This window comes from Mustela putorius, unplaced genomic scaffold, assembly GCF_011764305.1.
Source record: "Mustela putorius furo isolate JIRA1106 unplaced genomic scaffold, ASM1176430v1.1 tig00000139_pilon_pilon_pilon, whole genome shotgun sequence".
Lineage (NCBI taxonomy): Eukaryota > Metazoa > Chordata > Mammalia > Carnivora > Mustelidae > Mustela > Mustela putorius.
In genome coordinates, this window is record NW_025421293.1 from 5,513,843 (window position 1) to 5,539,771 (window position 25,929).

Sequence of the window (25,929 nt, forward strand, 5' to 3'; positions counted from 1 at the left end):
GGAAACCTATCTCCGGAACACTCATACTGTGCGCAAACTTTTGTGAAAATGAACCCATTTGTTTAGGTGCTGATTTGGGCAAAGATGCACCCTCCTCTCTCAATTCGGCTACTTCGGGACGGGAGGCGGGTATTAAGCTGCGTCTGTAACCCCGAGCACAGCACAAACGCCAGGGCCCAAGGGAAGGCGCGTGTCCAGACCACACCCACGGCGAAGTCACAGGGAGAGAGGGAGTCAGACAGCCGGGCGGGAGCCGCGCTTCAGTCCCGAGAAACCTCTGGAAACCCGGATGACCCAAGGGTCCGAACCCGCCACAGGCCCTTTAGAGGTGGGATCCAAGTTAACCTCTGAAAAGAAGCCACATCGAGCTGGGCTCCGAGCCTCCGGCCAGCGGCCCAACCACACGAGGGGCAGAGGGTTTTTGGTCTCGGGGACCCTCTCCCTTAGAGAAAACACCAGCGAGCATCAGTCCTCCAGGCTGGGCAGACCAGGCGGACAGCCGCGCGTGCTCTCACCACAACAGGGCCTGCCCTCCCCGCCCTCCCCCTGCAGGGTAAGCCGCCGTCAAGGCTCGTCAAGGCTCCCCTCCCTCACCACGCCAAGTCCTCTGGCAGCACCCTCGCCGCCAGCCGGGCCTCTCCCGGACACGGCAGAGCTCTGCACCTTGTCCCCTGGGCCACAGAACCGCCCGGAAGCGCCCCCGCCCCCGCCAACCTATCACCCGCTGGCCACGAAGTCCCCAGAACTTCCGCTGAACACAAGCAGTTATTCAAAGGGACCCCTCGTGCAGACAGCGGACTTCTTCCATTCTGGGCAGAAACTGCCTTTAGAACCTAATCAAACACCACGGCCACACACCTGTGCACGCAAGGTCTCTGTTCAGGAAATCACGTTTTTTGGGAAATGAGGAGGAAAAAAGGGAGACCCCGGTGTGCTGCTTCTGATCATCACCGGCTCTGAAAAGAATCTCACGATTCCTCCAAGTTCCCAAAGCAAGAGGCGCTTGGCTCGCGCACCGCAGCCTGTGCTGCGAGACTCGGCTGTCGCTTCCCGACTTTAAGACGGTGCAAATTGCACGTGGAGGGCAGCTAGAAAGAACTCAAAAATAAGGACAAGCATTAAATATTACGTAAGGTTTTCTTTTATTTAAAAGATCATTCACAAAATACCATATCCATAGATTTCCTTTCTGTCATATAGCTGAATGTGTGAAGTGTTTGGAATTCTGTTCTTACGTTTAAAAGTCAACCGGGTGGCCCAGAAGTTTAGATGATTTTGTTTTGTTCTTAATCTTTTCCCCACGGAAGATGTAAGTAGGTCATCTGAAAGCATCGGGTTTGACTACGACCACATAATGCATGTCTTTCGTAAGTTAAGTATTGGCGTCACACAAATGGTTCTTATTTCAGAAGCAGAGAGGCAGGAGAAGAAAGGACAGGAGAGAGAGTTCTGTAACTGCTGAGACCCCGGGACAGAGCCGCGGCGGGGACGCGCGGGGCTCTCCCCCCGGGGCTCCAGCCGCTGGCCGGCCCCGAGCCGCTCCCCGCGGCCCAGAGTGGGACTGGGCGCTGCAGAACCGAGCTGTTCACACGCAGGCTTTCCAGCTCCAAGGCCACGGCCACCCCCTGCCCCCACCAAGTGCCGAACTCACTGTGTGGGGACAAGCAGCTCTGCCCCCAGGAGGAGACCTGGTGGCTGAGAGCCACCCACCGGCTACCCGGACGTCCCTGTCGGCTCTGCATAGTAAAATCCTCAATTCATCAAGTAAAGTGCCAGACTGTAGGCCCATTTTCATTATAAAATCCAGGGAAGCTGTGAAGCACAGGAGCTCGCTGCTACACCAAGGAGCAGAGAGAAACACAAGGGAGAGATGCGGGCTCCACACACAGCGGGGACCAGAGGAGCGGCCGCGTCCACGCGGTCAGGGCAGCCCGGTGTGGCTCTGCCACCGCCGCCCTTCGGTCCCCCCAGAGCACCCTGGCCGGCAGAAAGGAGGGAACCGGCCCGCACAGTGTGCTGAAGGCACCCCAGTGGGTGTGACCACAGCAGTGCGCTCGGCGGGTCCTCTCCGGCTCGCCGCGCCGCTACCCCTTCTTCTGGGTTCCACGGTTGAGCGGAGAGCCTCTTCTGCTCGGGCCACCTGCGCAGGGAGGGAGCAGCGGAGGCAGGGCTGCTTATAAATAGGGACAGGAAGGAATTTTGAAGGATCAACGGGTATTTTATCCTTGTTTTGGAAACAAGGTGCCTCAAATTCTGTATATGTTGATCACAGCGGAATAAAAACGAGAAGCTATCCAGTCTGTGACTTCCTCCCTGGTTTTCTCCTCCCCCCCTGGAAGCCACAGCAATACAGAACTCAACATGCAGGTCAGGAGAGAAGCGCCGAGAAAACTCAAAGAAACAACCGGGTCTGGCCAGTGCGTCTGAAGGAAAGAGAGAAAGCACAGGAGAGAGACGGAGCAGCACCTCCAACCAGAGGACGCCCACGGCGGCTGCCTCCGTCGCCCGGGAGACACTCGGGTGCGGGAAGGAGAGAGCACAGAAGGGAGAGAGGCAAGGAGAGGCAGAAAAAAAAAAGAAGGAAAGCACGAGACAGGCACTAGATAGGTGCAGCAAAGCCAAGAATGTACTAAAAACCACTTGTTAACTGCTGACATGCGCTCACAAGCTCTGAGTTTCCGTTGTACGAGAGGGGACGGGGGTCAGGCGCAGGCCCGCCGGCCCGGGGGGCTGGCCAGGCTGTGGTCTCGCGCTAACTCCCCCACACCCCGCTCCCTCCCCGCCGCAAGCTCATTCTTGCTCCTTCTGAACGACTTCCTCTCTGGGCCTGGCTCCCCCGAAGATAGCAGAGTTGGGGTTGGCTACTTGATTGAGGGGCGTTGCGACCGTTCGAGGCTTCAGCTGGAGCCGTGGCCTCTGTGCTCTTTCCTCTGCGGGAGAAAAGCCAACATGGTTTATCGAGAACGGACCCCCTTCCCCGTGCGGGTGAAATGGCCCCACTGAGGCCCCCCTGCCCCGACCTGGCCCGCTTTCTAACTAGCAAGCCAGCCGCGAAGACCTTTCTAACTAGCAAGCGCACCCCGAACATTCTAGCAAAGGTCAGCTCGCTATTTAAGACAACGGGGTGGGCCACAGAAGCCACTGCCCAGGGCACGGGAAGACCTGTGTGTGGGGGGCGTACAGCCAGCGCACCCCGGCTAGACACCCTCCGGGGAGGAAGCAGCGTCCTACCTTCTGTGGGTTCTCTGAAGTCCATGTTGGACCCTCGGAGGGGAGGGCCGTCTCTGAACCGACTCCCCATCGGGGGGCCCGTTCGCCGGTCACCGGGGCGACTCCCTCCCCTGCCTCCTAAGAAGTCATCCCTGAAGCCTGAAGGAGGAGGGGACACTGCGTTACTTTCTCAGCCACTGACTCAGAGCTGCCCACGCAGCCGGTCTGCTCTGCAATTCCTTAGTTCGTCCAACGTCGGCAGCTTTTGTGAAATAAAGCGCAAGTGAAGACCGAAAAGTCAGGCACCTGTGTTGTCAATCAAGCGCGAATGTGCTGGGCTCAGCCCCGGAAGAGGGGGGCGCACCGGGGCACAGGGCACCCCGCCCCCCAGCTGCACACCTGCTCCGCTGTGCAGGAGAGGACGGCCGGGCTCCGGGGAGCCTGCAGGGAGCCGCGTGGGGAGAGGGTCTCTCCACAGGCTTGGACAGCCTCAACTTTTCTTTAGGTTCACATGTCACTGCAAGACTTCCAGCTAGAGGGGAGTCGAGCTAAGCAGCCTTTTACTTATTTATTTTTGTTTTGTTTTATAAGGACTTTATTTATTTGACAGAGAGCACAAGTGGGCAGAGAGGCAGAGAGAGAGAGAGGGAGAAGCAGCCTCCCTGCCGAGCAGAGAGCCTGATGCAGGGCTCGATCCTGGGACTCTGGGATCATGACCAGAGCCGAAGGCAGACGCTTACCGACTGAGCCCCCAGGCGCCCCTGACATGCGTGTTTTGCAGCTAAGGCCGAGCGAAGGCAATGCCTGGCCGCCTTGTCAGCTCAGACTCTAAGTGTCCTTCCAATCCGGTCAGTGCTAGGTTTTCTGCTCTTTGGCACACTTCCCTGGCGACCGCACTGTTTTGAGCCGCGCCCGGCTGGAGCGTGGCAGGTCGCCCGGTCTTCGCAGTGCAAGGAGACGGCCCTGCACCCCATCTGGGCGACGTGCGTTAGGTCAGCTGCACTCGGGCAGCGTCCTGGTGCTGCTGCTGTGAGTTCAGGGTCGGATGAACCACGAATCAACAGCACACGTGAGTAAGGTGAAGTAAGGGGTCTTTCCAACATATCCACACCAGAAGGTCCGGGCTGATCGGCTGACCAAAGCGTCACGACCAGAGACTCTCAGGACGCTGACCCTGCTGCCTGCCCCGGGGGCAATGGTCTGTCTGGTGTCTGCTCACCTGGGCTTCTCAGAGCTTTAACCCTAACTCCCTTGAACGTGGAGAATACGATGTTTGCAAGGCTGGCCAAGGAACTGGGGAAGAGATCAAGTTACCCGAAACCCGGCTCAGAAACAGAGTCGGACAACATCAATTTTAACAAGAAATGAAAACGATTTCAAACAGATTCGGGCCAACGGGAGCACTGAGATGGGGAAACACACTGGGAGGCATACAGCTGGGGTAAGAGTCTCTCCAGAATTCTTCGAACCAGAGCTTACAGTGTTGGTTCAATGAGCACAATTGGTATTCAAACACTCAGCCTGACATTTTCCGCCAATAAACTAGAAAGCGCACCTTCCCGCGTGGGTACGGAAGTCACTTCCCCTGCACGAGTAACTAACTCCTGCTACCAGCGTGCAACACCGGTCAGCTCCCACTCCCACCGACTAGAGACACACGACCGCTCTGTCCAGGAGCGCGAGGCAGGTTTGGCAGAGGCAGAAACCGGTGCCCGTGACAGAATCTCTTCTGATAAGGAGCAGGGGAAGAGGATGAAGTTTAAAGCAAGGTCTGGCACACTCAAGAATGCCTTTTCATTAAGTGTGGAGACAGATTTTTTAGGTGGCACAGCATGAGACCCTTGTAAGGTGTTTTTTTTTAAAAACAAAGTTTAGTTTAACGCACAGGCTACTTCTGGTGGTGGGACTTTGCTTTCTTCTTTTTATTTTGTATTGCTTGAGTTTTCTTTGTACCAAGCACGTATGATTTTAAAAACAGCAACGTTCGGGGCACTTGGGTGGCTCCCTAGGTAAGCCTCTGCCTTCGGCTCAGGTCATGATGCCAGGATCCTAGGATCGAGCCCATGCATCGCGTTGGGGAGCCTGCTTCCTCCTCTCTCCCTGCCTGCTTCTCTGCCTACTTGTGATCTGTCTCTTTCTCTGTCAAATAAATAAATAAAATCTTTAAAAAATAAAAAAGCAAATAAAAATAGCAACGTTCTTTTAAAGAGCAAAAAAGAAAAGATGGATTTTCACAAATAACGCATATAGGCATTAACTCCTCTGTGTGGGCATATGTGGTTTTAAAGACCACTAAAGGGGAGCCTGGGTGGCTCAGTGGGTTAAGCCGCTGCCTTCGGCTCAGGTCATGATCTCAGAGTCCTGGGATCGAGTCCCGCATCGGGCTCCCTGCTCAGCGGAGAGCCTGCTTCCCTCTCTCTCTCTCTGGCTGCCTCTCCGTCTACTGGTGATTTCTGTCAAATTAATAAATAAAAAAAACTTTAAAAATAAATAAATAGATAAATAAAATCTTAAAAATAAATAAATAAATAAAAATAAAGACCACCAAAACCCTGCCGTGGGACACAGGCCCTGGTAGGTGTCGAGGTCCTGTCCGCTGTGTTCTCAGCTTCCGATAGGAAAAATCCAACTAAGGCAACCGTTCCTTAGGTAACCTCCACGCTTCCCCAGTCACAAGCTCGAGGGCTGTTCCACTAATACCAGAAATCCAAAACCGACAGGTCCAAGACCACTACTCCTCAGGCCAGTAACGGCTGCACCTAGACTGACTCTGCAAGCCCTCTGCTGCGTGTTTCAGAGACCAGCTTATACGTAAAATTACAGTTTTACTGGATGAGACTGTATTTTTATGAATAAGTTCTGATCGGCTATAAGAAACTGAGTTCTGCAACAGATATAAGCAGTCATCTGTTTAGTTACAGGGGGACTGGAAAGAATTTTAAAGAATTCTGGTCTACACCAGCTTGTCCTACTTCCTCCCATACTCACCAAATACTTTGCGCTGAATTTGGTTTGATGGGGGGAGGGGAGGGGGACAGGGTGGGTGGGGTCACTGATGTTATCTTAGACCCTGTGGAGAGCAGAACTCCTAGGAAACATAACAGACTGGTTTCTCAGGGTTTTACCTTTCTACACGACTGCCATTTTTATTACCTGTGTGAGTTATTTACTAAAAACAAAAACCACCACAACAAACAACATAAAGAGAAACGTTTAGGAGTGAGCCAGGCCTCGTTTAGGAGTGAGCCAGGCCTCTCGGGTCAGTTAAGACAACGGTCAGGTGGATGCGGCCCACCCGGGAGGGAGCGGAGTTCCACGACTTCAGCCACGCAAGCGGGGGCCACCAAGAATCACAGTGACCCAAGGCCTCCCGTAAGCTTCCAAAACCTCCGGACTATTTCTGCAAGTAGTTCTGGAGGCAGGCGTGCTTCCGTGTGTCCGTGCACACCCGCACCGCCCAGGGGGCTCCCGAGATGAAGGCGCCACGAGAACTGCAGGCAGAGGCCCGGTGGAGGCCCGGCGGAGGCCCGGCGGAGGCCCAGCGGAGCCGGGCCAGGGCTCCGTGCACCCCGCCTACAGCGGAGGCTTCTCCAGTCCTATCCCACACACTCCGCCGCCAACAGAGGCTTGGTGCACGCCTGGAGACCTTTCAGGAAAACATCACCTACACCGTGAGCTAACAGAGTGGTCCGGCCAGGCTGCTCCCAGCAAGGCCACTGCAAGGTAAGTGGCAATGCTGTGAATGCTGATCCCGGAAAGGAAGTCATCCCCGAGGATCCCGCCCACCCTAGATTCTCCAGGGTCACCCATTCCTGAGATACACACCAGAAAAGCTGAGGCTGCACCATTACCTTGCTGCACAAACACGGAAAAATTCACCGGAAGATGACAACTCATGTGACGAGAAATTCGCAGGAGTTAAGAGAAGAGTTCTGGCCTCCAACAGAAACAAAACCAAACCGAAATGCCCCAGGCTTACAGAAGTCTGGTCCATTCCCTCTCAGCATTTTTACTAGTGTTTAAAAGCTTGCGAAAACGGGGGCGCCTGGGTGGCTCAGTGGGTTAAGCCGCTGCCTTCGGCTCGGGTCATGATCTCGGGGTCCTGGGATCGAGCCCCGCATCGGGCTCTCTGCTCAGCAGGGAGCCTGCTTCCTCCTCTCTCTCTGCCTGCCTCTCTGCCTACTTGTGATCTCTCTCTGTCAAATAAATAAATAAAATCTTAAAAAAAAAAGCTTGCGAAAACGTATCAGACCCGTGAGACAGTTCTATTGGTAACTCCGGGAACCACCGTCAGCGGGCGTACAGCAAGTTTCACATTCAAGTTACGGAAGAACCAATCACCTCTGTCATCTGGTCCTCCTTTCCTGAATCCGAAGCCACCTTTATCTTGTTTTCTGCCTTCTGCAATGTCCACACGAAGTGACCGATCACCCAAGAGCTAATGGTAATGGGAAAACAGTGTTAAGTACTGGCAAGAGAAAACACCGCGACTTCTAACACGCACAGAAAAGCAGAAGATACTTACCGCACCATCGTATGTCAAGGCTTCCTTAAGGGAATCCACCTCATCAAATTCTACATAGCAGAATCCTGCAAGAGAAACAAACCCCAATTTCCTCAAGGAACTCTGGGTGAAGGCAGGGGGGCTCCCTGTCTGGTCCATTTCCCCACTCTGGTGCAGCAGCTAGGGCACGGTGGACTAGGAGAGCCCAGAAGAGAGACTGTATTTTTTTGGTGAACAGAAAATACCTGGCATTCCTTCTTCATGTTTATATCCTCTGAAATATCTGGCAGCTGTTTTTTTTTTTTTTTAAGATTTTATTTATTTAGGCAGCTGTGTTTTTATAAAAAACCTTTCTTTTTATGAGTTTTAACCATCATCTTAAAACCTTTCCTGGGTCACTGTGAAGAGCTGTTCATTCTGACTTTTGATTAACTTTAACAGAACCCAACTGGGGCTTTAAGACACAGATCTCGAAGACAAGACCGAACGTGCTTTGAAGGAACAGGCGGAAGATGCCTACGACTTACTCCTCAGGTGGCTGGTACAGAAGCTGTTCTCTAAAGCTAAAAACACAGTGACAAGGGCATCCTCTGTGTGATGCTCACGGAGAAACAGATGGCCTGGGTCCGAGCGCGTGAGCCCACAGTCTGTGCCCTGATGCCGGCTTCGGCCGTGAGACCGTAAACACAACATTGCAGGCAGAGGAAACCATACTTCCTCACGTCAACCCCTGCATTAGCTACCCCCCCCCACTCTTTCCAAGGCCCTTCCTTGCCACCGGGAGACTAACTCTGGGCTTAAGCACGCACCCCCGCCCCCATGCGTTCACACTGTACCCTGCACCAGGACTGCACTTCCCCTTCAAAGCCCACTGGACCGCAAGTGCTCCCAAGACTTGGGTCCAAACTTGTCCTGTTCACCATCTGCTCAGCAGTAACTTACAAAAGAACCCACTGCTTGGCTGGAGGGTCCCCACCATCCCCCCTAAGCGGATCCAATGTCTACAGTATTTGAGGAAACCGCCCGCACGTTCCAAGAGGCCAACAAAGCCAGCTCACCCATGCCACCCTTCAGAGCGGCTGAAAGGGAGGATCAACCTCTAGGAGACACACTGAAACGTGCTTCTGCAGACTCACCCCACAGGCTGCCCTCCCAACGCCCAACTCCCCTGAAGCCTGGAACTCCTGGTGCCTCTAGGAGGGACACTGGTGGGCTGATCGGACAGGTTTGTTTTCATTGTTTGGGCCATTCCTATCATAAGGCTTCAGGCTCTAAAGCCAAAAAACTTTCAACATGATCACAGTACTGCCTATACACAGAACTGCCCAGATGCACGAAACCCCTGCTTCTCACACCTCTCCCTCGCTGGACATCACTCCGTACCTTCCCCGATGCTCTTCTGGATCAATAATGTAAGCCAAATGCTCTCGCACCGTGCTCTCAGGGAGCACGCCTCCCCTCAGGGACTCTTGAAAGCTCAGAGATAATGCTCCTATGACTCTTCCTTCTTACTGCTTTCCCACTCGAGCGCCCCAGAGAGACTAATCTACAGACACTAACTTGATCTGAAATCTGAGCCAACCCTCTTCCACACACAAACTCCAAAGTCACCAATGTAGTGACAGTACGTATGAATTCTATACAAATACCTAGATTACAGGAAAACTTCAAAGCAAAATGCCAGGAGTCGGGCCAAGGTGAAATGCACCTGCCAAGTCCTCCATTTTATCTGTTCATTTCCCCCCGAGGGACCTCCCTGACAGCACAGACAGCACAGCTGGGTCAGGCAAACAGCTGGCTGACTCGGGCATACACATATGCCTATTTCTACAAATCAGAGCACGAGTAAAACATTTTCGCCCCAAGTAGAACAGAAAGCCTACAGGTTAAAGGACCGTGTTTATTTCAGCTACTCGGACAAATATTTCAAACACTTTCATAAGTGGAGCCCTCTGGTTCTCTAAGACTGTGGTTTCAACCCTCCCTCTACAAAAACGCACAGTAAGAATTCCCCCAACTCACCTTTAAATTTGTCTGTATCTTTGTCTCTGACTAGCCGTACACTTCTTATGCTGAGATCCTTAAAGATAGCATCTATGTCGCCCTGAACTGTATTAAAAGGTAGATTTCCTACATATGCTGTGTAGGGGGGCTCTGTGGGCAGCTCCTTCTGGCTGCGGGAACCATGGCCACCAGCACTGCCGCGGGACCTGGAGGGGAAACAGACAGGATTCAAGTCTCCTCGCCCCCGCGCAGGGAACAAGGGCAATGTCTCCGGCTCAGCCACACCACCCAGGGTTACTGCTCCACTGGAACGTGAAATTACCAAGAGTATCCCAAAATATCCTTCATGACCAAGGGCCTATTTTTTGGTGACAGAAATGTCCATGGAAGCACGGAACCTAGATAAACACACATTTCCCTGCAAATCCGAAGAGAATGTACCCCCGGCGTGGCTGGTTACCTATTTACGTGGACTCCGTGTCTACAAATGGTTTACATCCTAAAACCTTAGCAAACGCCCTCCCTCGTGCCTGGTTGTCCTCATCCAGGCTGAAGCGAACTGCCCAGAGTCAGTGCACTGTGTTCAGGAAGGATCTCTAGAGCCGCCGTGACCCACACAGAACACACGTGCTTCTCGCTACCGTCACGCTGCGGCCAATACAGCCTCATGAAAACCTGAGCTGCTGTACATCAAGTGCTACGTACATGCACGCTCCACCGCTCCACCACTGCCCGCGCGACCTCCCTGATCCTCAAGGGCGTACTACGAATCCATTTAAACCTCAATGCCATTCCTCCCCTGCAACAAGAGAGGGTGATGTGTCTACGGTTACGGGGCTCAAAAGTGGCAAAAAAGGCAGGAGCCGGACTCGACCACAGCTCCTCACTCATCTGTAGAGGTTTTGGTTTGAATCCCAGCTCGGCCACAAACTTACTTCACCATCCGACCTTAAGGAGTTACTCCATTTCTCTAAGCTTTGTTTATTTGTAAAACTGGGTAAGTATTAGGTAATGCTAACGAACAAAGCTTAGTTACTGAGAGGTACAGATTATGGTGCCTCATACCCGGCACACGGCACACACGGCCGGAGCAACAGTCACCCCTACAACCCGAGGCTCAAAATGTCCTACAGACACGGAAGCAGCAGCTGGGGCCACTGTACATTCATTCGTCAGGCCCACAGGACGTCCACTACCAAGAGTGACCCCAACGTAAACCACGACTGTGTGACAACACGGTCAGTGCAGGTGTCGACGGCAGGGCCGTCTGTGCTCCTGTGCATGTGCAAGGTGGACACAGGAACTGTGTTTTCTTCTCCCTCCACCAAAGACTGATTTAAGAGACTGACTCCCTGCGGCGCTCAATCTCCTGACCCTGAGATGAGGACCTGAAGGGAAACCAAGGGGCAGCGACTCAAGCAAACTGCCCACCCAGACCCCCAGAACTGTCTTTTCTGATCAATTTCGCTGTGAACGTAAAACTGCTCTAAAACAGTCCATAAAATGAATGAAGGGGAAGGGGAGCTCTTCCTTACATCAGTAAGAATGTCAACGCATAAAAGTAGGAGTCGTCATGTAAAAAGAAAACCACCACTCTTGGGGTGCCTGGGCTCAGTTGACTAAGCATCGGACTTCGGCTCAGGTCACGATCTCTGGGTCCTGAGGCCCGCGTCCGGCTCTGCACTCAGTGCGGAGTCTGCCTGAACCTCGCCCTCTGCTCTCCCCTTCTTGTGCCCGCTCTTAAATAACTCTAAAAGAGAAAGAGAGAAAGAAAGAAGGAAAAGGAAAGGAAAAGAAAAGAAAACCATTCCTCTGTACCCACTACCGCAGCGGGGCTGATTCAGACAAAGCTCATCAATGGCCTGAGCTGTCCGTGTGCCCTGTATTCTGGCATGGATCATGACAGACAAGAAAGGCAGGGGGACCAATGAAACATGACAACCAATGCTACATGTCATCTTTGATTCTGGAACAAACAGCTCTAAAAAAAAGCAGATGGAGAGATCTGGATACGGCACGTACAGACATCACGGCTTCCAGGCTTCCACGCTCGATCTGCAGGGAGCGGTGGCCGGCAGGGCCGTGAGAACCGTGAGAACCGCCCTGCTCTCCCAAGAGCCCCGGAGGCTTCAACACAAAGAAGGCGAAGGCGGCTAGCCTAAAGATAAAGCAAACTCAAACCCTGTCACTCTAACAGTGTCCACTGTGGGTCTGAAAATGTTCTTATCGTTTGCAGAACACAGGAGGGAAAAAAATTCAAAAGAGGGAGGTGGCGTTTTCTTTTTATGGAGACATTGGAGTATTTTAAAGGAATCTCCTCCCGACAAAGATCTGCTCAAAGTCATCCTTTCTATAGGGCAAGCACCAGTACAAGTCATGGAAAGTAACTTAGCTTTTGATCCACAGTTTGCTAGAAATATCATGAAAGAAATTCCCCATCTTTCCTGATAAATATTATTCTTTAAGACCCGTTTTTAGCAGCACCAAATCATGACCTAATTCTTAGATGGCTAAAATTTTTTAAGTGTAGTGACTCAGAACCCTGCTCCTTCCGGTTAAGAAATCCGGTTTTGTTTTCCAGAGAACTGTATTCCACTGGCTCCAGCTCCCACCCCATGAAGTTTAGTAAATCGACTTATTTTTGCACCTCTGTACTCTTTGCAACACCACTGTTCTTTTCTCGATGATCTTAAACCCCAAAACACTTTTTAAAATTTATTTGAGAGCGAGCGAGGCAGAAGCAAGCTCCCTGCAGAGCAAGGAGACCGATGTGGGGCTCAGTTCTGGGTCTCGGAGATCATGACCTGAGCTGAAGGCAAGCGCTGAACTGGCGAGCCACCCAGGCGCCCCTAATAAGATGTACTAGAGAGCGAGCCAGAGCGTGCGCAGGTGTGTGGGCGCACACGTGCTGAGGGAGGTGCAGGGAATCCCAAGCAGCCCCCTCTGCTGAATGCGGGGCCCAGCATGGGGCTCGGTCCCATGACCCCGAGATCATGCTCTGAGCTGACATCAAGAGTTGGCTGCTTAACTTACTGAGCCACCCAGGTGCCCCTAAACGCTAAAATATTTTCAGTAAGACACTCTTTGAGACTGAACATGGAGTATGTAAGCTACGGTGTTAAGTATAAACATTTGGAAAACCATCAAAACACAGGATGAATCATACTTTTAATAACCTTAAATTCATTTATTCAACATTTACTAAACATCTGGCAGAAAGTCCCCTGCCCTCAAACAGCTCACAAGTGAGCAGGACATATAAACACAAGTAACTGAGCACACATGCCGGCGTGTTTGTGTATATATGCGAGCGCGTGCGTGTACACATGGCTGACAGCTACAATGATTTTTCTTTAAATTTTATTTATTTATTTGACAGACAGAGATCACAAGTAGGCAGAGAGGCAGGCAGAGAGAGAGAGAGAGAGAGAGGAGGAAGCAGGCTCCCCACAGAGCAGAGAGCTCCACGCGGGGCTTGATCCCAGGACCCTGGGATCATGACCTGAGCCGAAGGCAGAGGCTTTAACCCACTGAGCCACCCCGGCGCCCCTACAATGATTTTTTAAAAATTTAAGAGAAGAGGCAGGAAGGCGCGCTCAAGGGGCCCGTGGGATGCCCTCACATGGACCGCTGGATGCAGGCCTGGGAGTGCAGGGTCCCGGCTCTGAGCTCCGGGCCCCTGCGCAGTCTAGATAAGCAGGGTGGCTGAGCTCCTCCAGTGACCGGGACACGGAGAAGAATGCGGTCGGGTAGGAACCCAGCCCTGGCTTTGGGAAGACGAAAGAATCCCATTTCAGGGAAGCAGTACTTGGTTTTATTTAAAAGATTTTATTTATTTGTTGGAGAGCAAGCGCCCATGCGCACCAACACAAGGAGAAGCAGGTTCCTCACTGAGCCACCCAGGTGTCCCAGGCAAGCAGTATTTTAAAGATTTTATGGGGCGCTTGGGTGGCTCAGTGGTTTAGGCCGCTGCCTTCGGCTCAGGTCATGATCCCAGGGAGCCTGCTTCCTCCTCTCTCTCTCTCTCTGCCTGCCTCTCGGCCTACTTGTGATCTCTGTCAAATAAATAAATAAAATCTTTAAAAAAAAAATAAAGATTTTATTTATTTACTTGACAGAGATCACAAGCAGGCCGAGAGGGCAGGTTGGGGGGGGGGTAGGGCAGGCTCCCTGCTGAGCAGAGAGCCCGATTCAGGGCTCGATCCCAGGACCCTGGGATCATGACCTGAGCCGAAGGCAGAGGCTCAACCCACTGAGCCACCCAGGCGCCGGGCAAGCAGTGTCTGGAAAGCTAGAAATGTGGGAACAGCTAACCCAGCCCATTAACTGCTCCCTTCACCTGAGCCTCACAAAACTGCCACTGGTTTACTATTCGAGGCTTTTCCAAGAATCACTGCAGAGGCCCTAAACGCTACCCAATCTGACGTGGTCAGTTCTACGGGACTTAAGTGTGTTTTAGCTTTTCAGCGAGTAGTTTGCTGAAGACAGGATACGGCAGCCAGTGCGGCGGGACGGGAACAGCCCCCCCCCAGCTAGCTTTGTTTACTGGCTCCGACGGTTACAAGTTAGAATAGTGGAATTTGGGGTGTGTGGGTGGCTCAGTGGGTTAAGCCTCTGCCTTCGGTTCAGGTCATGATCTCAGGGTCCTGCTTCCTCCTCTCTCTCTGCCTGCCTCTCTGCCTACTTGGGATCTTTGTCTGTCAAATAAATAAATAATATCTTAAAAAAAAAAGAAAAAAGAAAAGTGGAACTCTACAGTGTGCCAGCAACCTGAGCAACAAGAGTGACAGAGACAAAGCAGAGAGCACATGTGCAGGTCACGAAAGGGTCCAGCCTGGTAGCAGCCCACAGAATAAAAAACCCCCAACGCCAGGAAATCCTGAGCTAAAAGTCCTAAGATACCTAAGATCCTCTAACTGAACAAGCTAGGTTACACGAAAACACTTTCTAGAATAGGTTAAAAATAACAGGGAGAGAAGAGTCATGTGAGCTTTAAAGGTGGCGGGAAGACCTCTTCCAAATTACCGCGCTGCCTCAGTTTGCTGGTCTGTAACTGACAAATACTTCCAATCTTTATTTTATAAAGTTTTAAAAACTGATCATAAAAACACCTCATAAATCCTGAATGCTTTATAAAAGTTTAATAACAACACTGAAACGTTACAGGGAAGTCTAAACACGCCCAAGGCCACGCTGCTCCGGTAGAAACAGATGAACTGTGGCAGCAGGCCACAGCAGCCCCCACCTCCCCTCTGGTCTGCACTGCAAACCCTGGCCCGATCACACTGCGCCCTCCACTCCCCAACCATCCTCCCTGCTCACGGCTGCTTCCCACTACCCGTCAGGCAGGCCACTGCTTTTGAAAACAACATATGCAAGTTTTAAGGTAAATTACATCCTCAGTAACTCAGGGAATCTAACTTTCAACTCTGAGTCTGACCAAAAATCTTTAGAGACAAGTCCCTCTTCTTCACTCAAACTGGCTATAAAATCTGGACAATGTCTACGAAGTACAGAGCACAGTAGAGGGCTCACAGCTCAGAGTCCCTGCCCCGAAGGAGCTGATGCTTCCACTGAGGGGGTCCAGGCACCTGGAAAGGAGAAACCACATCCCGAACAAAGGACGGCAGGTCATTCGGAAGACACCCCGGGAGCAGTCGATTCGGCCGCTCCACGTTCCCGAGCACACGGGGAAATACTGAACTCTTCACGAGACACTAACTGAGGACAGACAGTCCAGGAGGAGGAGAGGAGGAACAGTCCGACCAGGAGAGCCTGGAGGGAGAGGGGACTGGAAGACAAGAGAGCCGAGAGTATCAGAGCTGGGATGAGATCCAGTCAGGAGATGCGAGAAGGAAAAGGAAGTGCCCCAGACTGACTGCCCCAGTAAGAAAGATCAGGAAAAAGGGAGGACTCACGCTAAGCTCTTCTCTGGGAGAGGAACCTATAAACATCTCTAGCGGCCTTTACGAGCTACACAGAACTTAAGCCCTGTTGCTGCCACTCTTGAAAACTCAAGACCAGTGCCAAGATACCCAGCACAGAGCATTAACACTCTGGTATTTGCAACATCAGGTGTCCTCCTGTTACCTCTAGGTTAGGGACACCGCGCTGGTGGAGCTGATCAACAGCCCCGCTCTTCCATGCGCCATCCAGAGAATGCTTACTGGGTAGATTACATTGTCCACACGTGGCACCACGCGGGATCTTATATAAAAAAGTCACAAGCCTGTGCGGCTCAGTCGGTTAAGCATCCCGACTCTTGATCTCAGCTTGGGTCTCGATCCCAGGGTCCTGAGTTCCAGCCCCTTGCTGGGCTTTAAAAAAAAAAAAAAAAAGAAAAAAGAAAAAAATCACAAACACTACAAGTCAAGAACAAAACCCACTCAACATGTGTAAAAAGAATAAAATAGTAATAGTCAAAATGTGCAACTTACTCGGTTTCTAGAAAATAACAAAAAAAGGTTGAACTCTGAAAAGCCAAGGCCTCATTTCACATACACTGATTTATCTTCCCTATCACTAGCATCTTACATTAGGAGGACACACTGATTAAAATCACTGAACCCCGATCAAAACTCTGCTAACTGAGGTTGTTTATCCAGATCCTCACTTCTCAAGCCCATCCAAAGCCACATGACATTTTAGCTGTAGCTTAGGTCTTCGAAAACTAGCCCGATGCAGCACAGATGTACAGTACTTTATTTTTATTTTATTAAAAGTACATCTCCCAGGGCACCTGGGTTAAAGCCTCTGCCTTCGGCTCCGGTCATCATCTCAGGGTCCTGGGATAGAGCCCCGAATTGGGCTCTCTGCTCCACAGGGAGCCTGCTTCCCTTCCTCTCTACTTGTGATCTCTCCCAAATAAATAAAATCTTAAAAAAACACAAACATCTCCCTCTGCTAAACGTATGCAATCTCCAAGGCCTCCATTCAGCATTCCCGATTAAACCCCTTTAAATTGATACCTGGCATTACTACAGGACAGGCATGAAAGCCCCTGAACGTTTTTGATCAACCCTGGGGGCAGGGGCAGGATCAGTGGTGAACCCTGTTTCAAGAAGCTCTTTTCTACTGTGAACAAGGTTTTCATAAATCAGTCTCATCTTAAAAAAAAAAAAAAAAAAAAAAAAAAAAAAAGCAAGCCTTGCAGGGAAATCCAAAGTGGTTCTAAGGCAGGAATTTGGTTTTATCTTCAGAACGATTACAGTCTCTGGTACTTAGCGCGGGTGGGAGGCATGAAGACACAGACCTAGCCGCTGCTCTCAGGATCACAAGTAACTTCTTCCACCAATATGGGTTATTGTATTTGGAAAAAGATCTAAAATGTAAGAGAGTTACATGTATTTAGATGACTTCTTCAATTAGGTACTTAAGTGAGTTTGTTTCTTTCTTCTTCTCCTTTCTTTTTTTTAAGACTTTATCCATTTATTTGAGAACACAGACAAGACAATCAACTCCCTGCTCGGCCAGGAGTTCTGCACGAGGCTCCACGCCACCACCCTGAGATCATCACCTGAGCCGAAGGCAGAGGCTCAAGCAAATGAGCCACCGTACTTCAGTGTTTGTCAGAAACATTTCTGGCTGTGACCAAGACGACTAAAGACACGTACACTTACGCGCCCGACGGTGAACTAACTGTACAAATAATGAGGAGTTTGCCCAACAGCACGGCTACACTCGTGGGGAACACTCACGGTTCTCTTCCGGTTCATCTGTAAGAAAAGCTTGTCACAGGAAACTAACCTCATCAACTACCACCAGGACAGGACGGGCAGTCTGAAAGCCTTGTAATAAGAGAACCACGAACACAAGGGGGACTTCTGCTTTACATGGTCTTTTAGGAAATTTTCCTACTAGGCAAAAAGGCACTTATCACAATGTAATAAAATCTTGGGCTCCCACACATCACTGAAAGCAAATAAATGGGTTATTAATTTAGTAACTTGACATGTGCAAAAGCTTATTCAATCCAAGGTTCCAGATTTTTCAGAGGAAATAAAAACTCAAACCTCAAGCTGTTTATTGGTCCTCAGAGAATACCGCCACAAAAAACATCTGTCTTGAAGCTATGATGTAAACTATTTCTATGGATTAGTTTGTACTTTATAAGCCAAGAATTCTTTTTTTCTAAATTTGAATGCTTATCTGAGACCAGACATTCCACATACTACCAGCTCCAATTTGTTCTGAAGAAAACTTCACATTTTCATGTGATGGTCAATTTTATATGATCTACAAGTTTCATTCATTCATTTATTTGGAAGATTTTATCTATCTGACAGAGAGAGACCACAAGAGAGTAAACAGAAGGAGGGGGAGTGGGAAAGGGAGAAGCAGGCTTCCCACCAAGTAGGGAGCCCGACACGGGGCTCGATCCCAAGACCCTCGGACCATGACCCGAGCTGAAGGCAGACGCTTAACGACAGAGCCACCGAGACGCCCCACGTTTCAATTATTTAGAGAAGTACAAAGTGCCACAGACAGACCACCAGTTAAAAGGTAGAATTCAAAGGCATACAAAACTACCAGTTCTTCTCTTCTCTACTTACTATCTGAAAAACCACGAATACAACACTGTATGTTATACTTCAAAAAAAAAAAAAAAAAAGAAATGTCATATTGTTACTTGCACTAAAACATATGTATTAAGATGAATACTTAGTATGTACTGTTTTCTGCTAATAACAAATTTAACTTCTAGCTTCCTTCCACATGGGAAGCTGCTAGAATCAAATGCTTTGGGGCACCTGGGTGGCTCAGGTCATCATCTCAGGGTCCTGGGATCAAGCCCCATATCCAGCTCTCTGCTTGGCGGGGAGCCTGCTTCTTCCTCTCTCTCTCTCTGCCTACCCATGATCTCTGTTCAATAAATAAAATATTAAATATTTTATTAAATATTAAATAAAAAAGAATCAAATGCTTTGAAAGGGTCCTGAAAAAAGGTACACACACACACCCCTACTTCATAGGAACCTATCAGGAGATTTTAGTGGGCCCTGCAACCAAAAGCTATGTGCAAACTTTTGCTTCTGATTCAAACAAATCGGTTTGTACACCAAAATGTATCAGCTAATTAAGAGAAATCAAAACATTTACTGGGAAGTTTTTGGATGTGAAAATATTGTGGTCACATTTTAATAAAAAGATTATTATCTGAGAGAGAGAGAGAGAGATCACAAGTAGGCAGAGAGAGGGAGAAGCAGGCTCCCCGCTGAGCAGAGAGCCCTATGCGGGGCTCGATCCCAGAATGCTGAGATCATGACCTGAGCAGAAGGTAGAGAGGCTCAACCCACTGAGCCACCCAGGCGCCCCAGTGGTCACATTTTCTAGAGTCTGTACTTTGAAGCTCATCCTGTAGTACTTGCAGTTGAAATGAAATGTGATGTCTAAGATGTGCCTGAAAACAATCCAGAAGCGCGCGGAAGTACAGATGAGATACAAGTGGTCACTCTACAAAGCGGGTCCAGGCACACTAAGTGTGTCATCACACTGGACTCTACTTTTGTGCTTTAAATGCTCCGTAATCAAGATTTCTGCAGATTCAAAAAGGCCAACTCTATGAAATAATTTTTTTTAAAGATTTTATTTATTTATTTGACAGAGAGAGAAAGAGCACAAGGAGGGGGAAAGGCTGAGGGAGAAGGAGAAGCAGGCTCCCCGCAGAGCAGAGGAAGCCCCATGTGGGACTCGACTCTGGGACCATGACCTGAGCCAAAGGCAGTGGCTTAACCAGCTGAGCCACCCAGGTGCCCCAATTTTTTTTTTTTTTAAAGATTTTATTGTTTATTTGACAGAGAGAGATCACAAGCAGGCAGGGAGGTAGGCAGAGAGAGGAGGAAGCAGGCTCCCTGCTGAGCAGAGAGCCCGATGTAGGGCTCGATCCCAGGACCCTGACATCATGACCTGAGCCGAAGGCAGCGGCTTAACCCACTGAGCCACCCATGTGTCCTCTATGAAAAAGTTCTTGAGGCAACTATGCAAAACTGAGTATGAACTGGGCAACAGAAACGCTGGTGGTTAGAAAGAGACCCCTGGGCAGCTTGATATGTGTGTGCAGGTTTAGAAGTACTCTAAGGCAGAATGACAGGATGCTGTGACTGGCTTGAAAGTACTGTCCCCTCCCCACAATGGGGGAAGACAGATGAAAAGAGAACAGCCAAAAAGGTTTATAAAGTTAAATGAATGGAAATGAATTAAGAGGTGCTTAACGGGTTTCTGTTCGGGGATGGTGAGAATAAAGGTCTGGGAACAGTGGTGGCAATGACACAGCATGGGGAGTGTCACTGTAGGCATTAGGGTTGGCAAACTGTACACTTGGAAATGGTCATGGGCGGCTGGGTGGCTCAGTCGGCTGGGTTTCCAACTCCTGATTTCCAATCGGGGCACGGTATCCGGTCATGAGACTCAGCCTCACACCGGGCTCCGCACCACTACCCCCTCCCTCCCTTTGCTTGTGCTCTCTCTAAAATGAATGAAATAAAAAAAAAAAAAAAAAAAAGGAAGGAAAAGAAATGCAATGGTTATGTCCAGGAAAACACTCGCTCAAGTGAATTACAAGCTGAACTAGCTCTTCCTTTTGTGGACACCATTTTTACCTGAAGACCTAAACAATGGTTATTCAGACTTTGATATCAGGCTGACATTTTCTTTTCTCTAAAAGATTTATTTGACAGGGAGTGAGAGCGCACAAGCAGGGGGAGCAGCAGAGGGAGAGGGACAAGCAGACTCCCCACTGAGCTTGGAGGTCAATGTTAGGCTCAATCCCAGGACCTAGAGACCATGACCAGGTACCCAAGCCACCGAGACAGACACTGTCTTGAAAATGAAGTGAATCTGTCACTTCAAAGAAAATAGTATCTGTTACCAATGATAAAATGCAGACTGGGCTTTTAGGCAAAAAAATAAAGTTTTAGAAAACTTGTAGGGGCGCCTGGGTGGCTCAGTGGGTTAAAGCCTCTGTCTTCGGCTCAGGTCATGATCCCAGGGTCATGGGCCCCGCATTGGGCTCTCTGCTCGGCGGGGAGCCTGCTTCCTCCTCTCTCTCTGCCTGCCTCTCGGCCTACTTGTGATCTGTCTGTCAAATAAATAAATAAATAAATAAATCTTAAGAAAAGAAAAAAGAAAACTTGTATCCATCAGCATAAGCTTGACAACCTCACAATACCTGAAATTTCTGATAAAATCAATGGTGATATTAATAAACATGATTTTTGATGCTCTATAACGAAACGTGCCAACAGCTGGAAGATCGGCGTCACCCAGTAACAACCAACCCATCACGCTGCAAATCACGCACTTGTGAAGAATCCCCCTGAACTATGCCCTGTGGGCCCTATCCCGAAATACAAGGTTTAACCAGAGATGCCATGTCTTCAACGGGGTCCCAGCAAGAACGTTTCAGAGGGGCGTCTGGGTGGCTCAGGCGTTAAGTGTCTGCCTTCTGCTCAGGTCAGGGTCCCAGCTCCTGGGATCGAGCCCCATTCGGGAGCCTGCTTCTCTCTCTCCAGCTCCCCCATGGTTGTGTTCCCTCTCTCTCTCTCTCTGTCATAAATAGGTAAAATTAAAAAAAAAATGTGGAAAACTTCAAAGAACCAAGGACATTCAATTAAAAAAGCCAACTTAGGTCTTACAGTTGTTAAGTTCTATCAAAAATCAAGCAATCACTTACGTGGTGGCCCGAGTATGCAGGTCGAACCAGCTGTACAAACGGACTGCAGAGGCACGACATGCTCTCCCACCCACCCCTCTCTTCTAGTTCTAGGAGAAGCTGGAGACTGGAAGGGGGGGTGGGTGTCTAAACTTGGGACTGCTACCCCTCCCCCACCAATGTTTTAACATGGTCCAAGTTTCTGGGAAGGCTACTTGCTTGAACTTGCATCATAGCCTCCCAGAACACTAAAGGTTAATTTCAAAACAGAAATATACTAAGAAAGTTTTTAGGAATCTCAGAAGCACTTACACTAAATATTCCAAGCATAAATTGTGTAAGAAACCAATTAACATACAAGAACGAATTACTCAGCTAGCATTCATTTATAATACAGTACGCTCCTCCTAAGATGCTTTATACCTATGTACTGAATAGATTTTGCTTACTTGGCTTTAGGAATGCAGCCAGGAAAGTAAAAATTCACTCATTAATTCAACAGAAATTTTCCCATTCTTACTGATGCAAGGGAAGTATTTTAAGAACTAAAAAAATTATAGATTTTTAGTAAAAATCATAATTTATAAAAAATTATAAATCAAGAGCTAAGATTTAATAAGCATACCGGACGCCATGCTGCATGCCTGAGACATCTCACTGAGTATTCCTGATACCCTCAGAGAGTTTCTATCTTACATGTGGGGAAATGAGGCTCAGAGAGGTAAAGGAACCGGTCCCCCGTCTCACAGCTAGTCTGTGGTTCAAGGCTCAGCTGACACCTGACCTTTGTCCTCTCTGCCTGATTCTAATCCAAATCTAGGCCTTTCCCCCAAACTGTGTCAGAGGCTCTTGGTAAAGCCAAGTACTTCATAGAAGATAATGATTTAGAATCAAGCACTGGGAGATTAGGGAGTGGGGAGGGGGGGGAGGAGGACAGGAACCCCAAGCTACTTGTCATTCGGTAGGCAAACAGGATTTTAAAAATAAGCTTTTAAATACTTTCATGAATTCTACCATGATCGATGCAAATAGTTAGTTTTTATAGACTGCTTTCTTCCCCCTTTTAGTCTTAAGATATGCTTAGAAATTTAGATGGAGATGCCAAGCTTAAGTCTAAGAAGACTCAAAAGCTAGAATTCCAATCCCCCTCCCCCCAACCTAGAACTTGATGAAGAATACTTAAAACGTGTAGTTTTACCACTTTTCAGAAGGTACCATTTTCAGCAATTTCAATTCTTGCTACCTCCAAGTTCCACTGATTCTCAGAACTGATGGTTTTAGATGGGAGCACTCAAAAGCGTGTTGTAGTCAGCAATGTAAACACTAGTACTCTACCACCAATGGCAAATGAGGAATTAAAACCCAGGAAGAAAATTTAGCAAACTGCCGAACAAAATACACTCCAGATCTAGTACAGTTAACTACGTTAATTTGGAATTCTGATTGGACTTGTTTTTCGGCCGGCAATGCAGTCCCCAGGTCTCTCTCTGGCTGCCAGGGACATGCCTCTGTAAGTGGAGAAAATTAAGCAGTAGCTTAACCCTGCTTCCTGACAACAGCACTGATTACTACATACGACTACAAAACAAACTTACAGGGAATGTATAATTATTAAAACCAAGTTTTTTGTTATGACCATGTACTTCAAACCTGCGATTCCTTTAGTCTGTGACCCAAGTGGCTTAGAGTTGAGACCTCTTACTCAGCTAAGGTGTTTCAGACTAGAGGAAGGTGTCTTGGTATTGAAGTACCAAACACAGCGATGCAAAAGACTGGCTTTCCAGAAGCGACAACCTTCTAAAATGCCTAAGCATAAGCAGAGAGCACTGAGACATCTGTGGATGTGACACATAACGCGCATAACGGTAGAAATGATCACTGAAGGTTATCAACTAGCCTACCATCTTGCTAAATTTCAGAGAAACCAGTAACTTAGTAACTCCAGATACAACGAAATTAAAATTAACATTGAGGGCGCCTGGGTGGCTCAGTGGGTTAAGCCGCTGCCTTCGGCTCAGGTCATGATCTCAGGGTCATGGGATCGAGTCCCGCATCAGGCTCTCTGCTCAGCGGGGAGCCTGCTTCCCTTCCTCTCTCTCTACCTGCCTCTCCGTCTACTTGTGATTTCTCTCTGTCAAATAAATAAATAAAAATCTTAAAAAAAAAAAAAATAAAATAAAATAAAATTAACATTGACACTGGAAAAGGAAGCTTCGGCCCAGGCCACACAGCGGCATGTTTGATTGTCTGCGAAGCTTCTGGACCTGTTCCAGACACTGTTTACATCAACACACAAATTCACCAATAGGTTTTTAGAACAACTTTTAGAAATCTGAGTGGTATTTCCCGTGTAGTTTTACATGGATTTGAAGTCAAGCGGAAAGCTCCAACAAGGTCAGATGTGAAGAGCTTTAACAGTAAAGTGACTTTTTATCAGAAAGTTTAGGACATACAGGAGTGCCTGGGTGGCTCAGTGGGTTAAGCCTCTGCCTTGGCTCAGGTCATGATCCCAGGATCCTGTGAGGCCTGCATCTGGCTCTCTGCTCAGCAGGGAGCCTGCTTCCTCCTCTCTCTCTGCCTGCCTCTCTGCCTACTTGTGATCTCTGTATGTCAAATAAATAAATAAAATCTTAAAAAAAAAAAAAAGTAAGTTTAGGACATGCAGAGGGCCTAGCTATTTTCCCACTGCAGCACATCTGGACACAGGGCTAACATCTTTTACTTGTCTTCTGATGTTTCTAACAAAGAGCAAAGCAAGAGAATTTCGACCACTTGATATCGTTTCAAGGCAACCCAACTGTCAAAATGTGACATCCACTGAAAGTCTGCCTCAAACACCTGAAGTCATCGGAACAGCTGGCAAGTCTGTCAAAAGGCAGAGTAAGGGGAAAAAAGAAAAGAAAACAAAACAAAACAAAAAAAAAAAACCCATCCAAACTCCAAAACCCAGATTCAAAATTAATATGACTAACTTATTATAGTCCCAAACCCAACTAAAACTCCTCGGATCTGCCTTCAATCAAACCAAACCCCTCTGTTTAAGAGTTTTCCTGGGCACTTCCAAATGTTTCTTGGAACTGGAAAACAAAACAAAACAAAAATCCCAGTTATTAAATTTCAAGATGACTTAGCTGCAAATTTCACGTCTAGAAACATACCCCAAAGGCAAGTACTTTTACAGGTCGTCCGACATCTATTTCTTTTTTTTTTTTTTTTTTATTAGCAAATAAAATATTCTTTGAAAAGAACAGGTGGCTCCACCTTCCCGGACTCCCATGTTCCAGTGTCATTAATACCGGGTACACTCCGGCACCCGAACAGCCTTTGTCTGAGCCAGTCCCAAACCGAGGTTTTAAAAGATCGCTCTTCACCGAACAAAGATACTTCTCGGATTGAAAACCCAGGAGACCGGACACCTCAGTAGGCACTATTGTAGGGTTATCCTGGGAAAGGAATCCTTTCTGTCAAAGTACACAATGGCCGAGTGTGTCCTTCACCAACAGGAAGATGCCTAAGAGCCCATCTCCTGAATTCTGGAGAAGGAAACTTGCATTTAAAAAAAAAAAAAAAAAAAGAAAGAAAGAAAAAATCGCGCAAAACCCAGCGTGGAAACGAGGTGTCTCCATTATATAGGGTCTGGATACGACCGAAGTCAGAACGAGGCTTAACTGCGATTCCTTCCCCAGGTCAGAGAAGGAGAAACCGGGGAGGAGCGGAAGGTTTTCCGCCGGGAAGCACAGAGCACCTGTCACGAAGGCGCCCTGACCCAAGACACAGCAGGAGGAAATCCGACTGTGCTTTCCTTTGCTCGGGGCCCCCCGTCTCCCGGCGCCGATCGGGCCAGTCCCGGCCTCGCGCGCCAGGGAAGGGAGGCGCCCCTCGCCCTCCCGACCGTACGCCGTCCGCCGGCCTCCCAGCGAAGCGGGCCGGGGAGCCGGCAGGGCAGCGACCGCCGGAGGCCGCGACTCCGACCGCGACCGGAGCGGGCCCGGCGCCGGCCCCCGCCCCGCGCTGCAGCAGAGCCCCGCGCGGGCCCGGCCGCCCTGGGGGATGGGGACGGCCGCGGGAGCCCGTCCTCCCGGGCGCTCGGGGCCACCGCGGCCTGGCCCTGCGGCCGAGGCAGGGCCGAGACGACGCGGCGGCCGCGGCGGGACACACGGGGGCGACCTGCGCCGCGAGCAGGACGCGGGGGAGCCTAACCGCCGCCGCCCCCTCCCGGAGCGCGCCATTTCCAGGCCGCGGCCCCGCCGGCGCCTCTCCCAGGCCTCCGCGGGCCCCGCCGGGCCGCCCCCCGCCCGACCGCCCGCCGCCCCCGGGGTCCCCGACTCCGCCCGCCCCCCGCGCCCGGCCGGGGCCCGCGCACGCCCGCCTCACCCTCTGCCGCCGCCGAAGCTGCTGTAGGCCCGATCGTCGTAGGTATCGAAGTCCGCCATTTGCCGTCTCCGCTCCGAGAGGAACCAGGGTGAGCGAGGAAGGACCCCGCAATATAACTCCCCCCGCCCCGCCGCCGGGGCTGTCCGCCGCGCCGCCTGATCGCAAATCGCACGCACGCACGCGCGCG

At 49.8% G+C, this 25,929-nt stretch overlaps 1 protein-coding gene across 1 annotated transcript; it reads right to left on the minus strand.

The window, feature by feature from the left end:
- Positions 1-1,118: 1,118 nt before the first annotated feature.
- EIF4H (eukaryotic translation initiation factor 4H) lies at positions 1,119-25,898 on the minus strand. The gene is made up of 6 exons (XM_045074952.1): positions 25,743-25,898; positions 9,737-9,924; positions 7,736-7,800; positions 7,552-7,648; positions 3,232-3,369; positions 1,119-2,930 (listed from the first exon to the last, which is right to left on the minus strand). Exons 1-6 carry the CDS (start codon positions 25,799-25,801, stop codon positions 2,791-2,793), a joined length of 687 nt encoding a protein of 228 aa, XP_044930887.1. The 5' UTR covers positions 25,802-25,898; the 3' UTR covers positions 1,119-2,790.
- Positions 25,899-25,929: the final 31 nt, after the last annotated feature.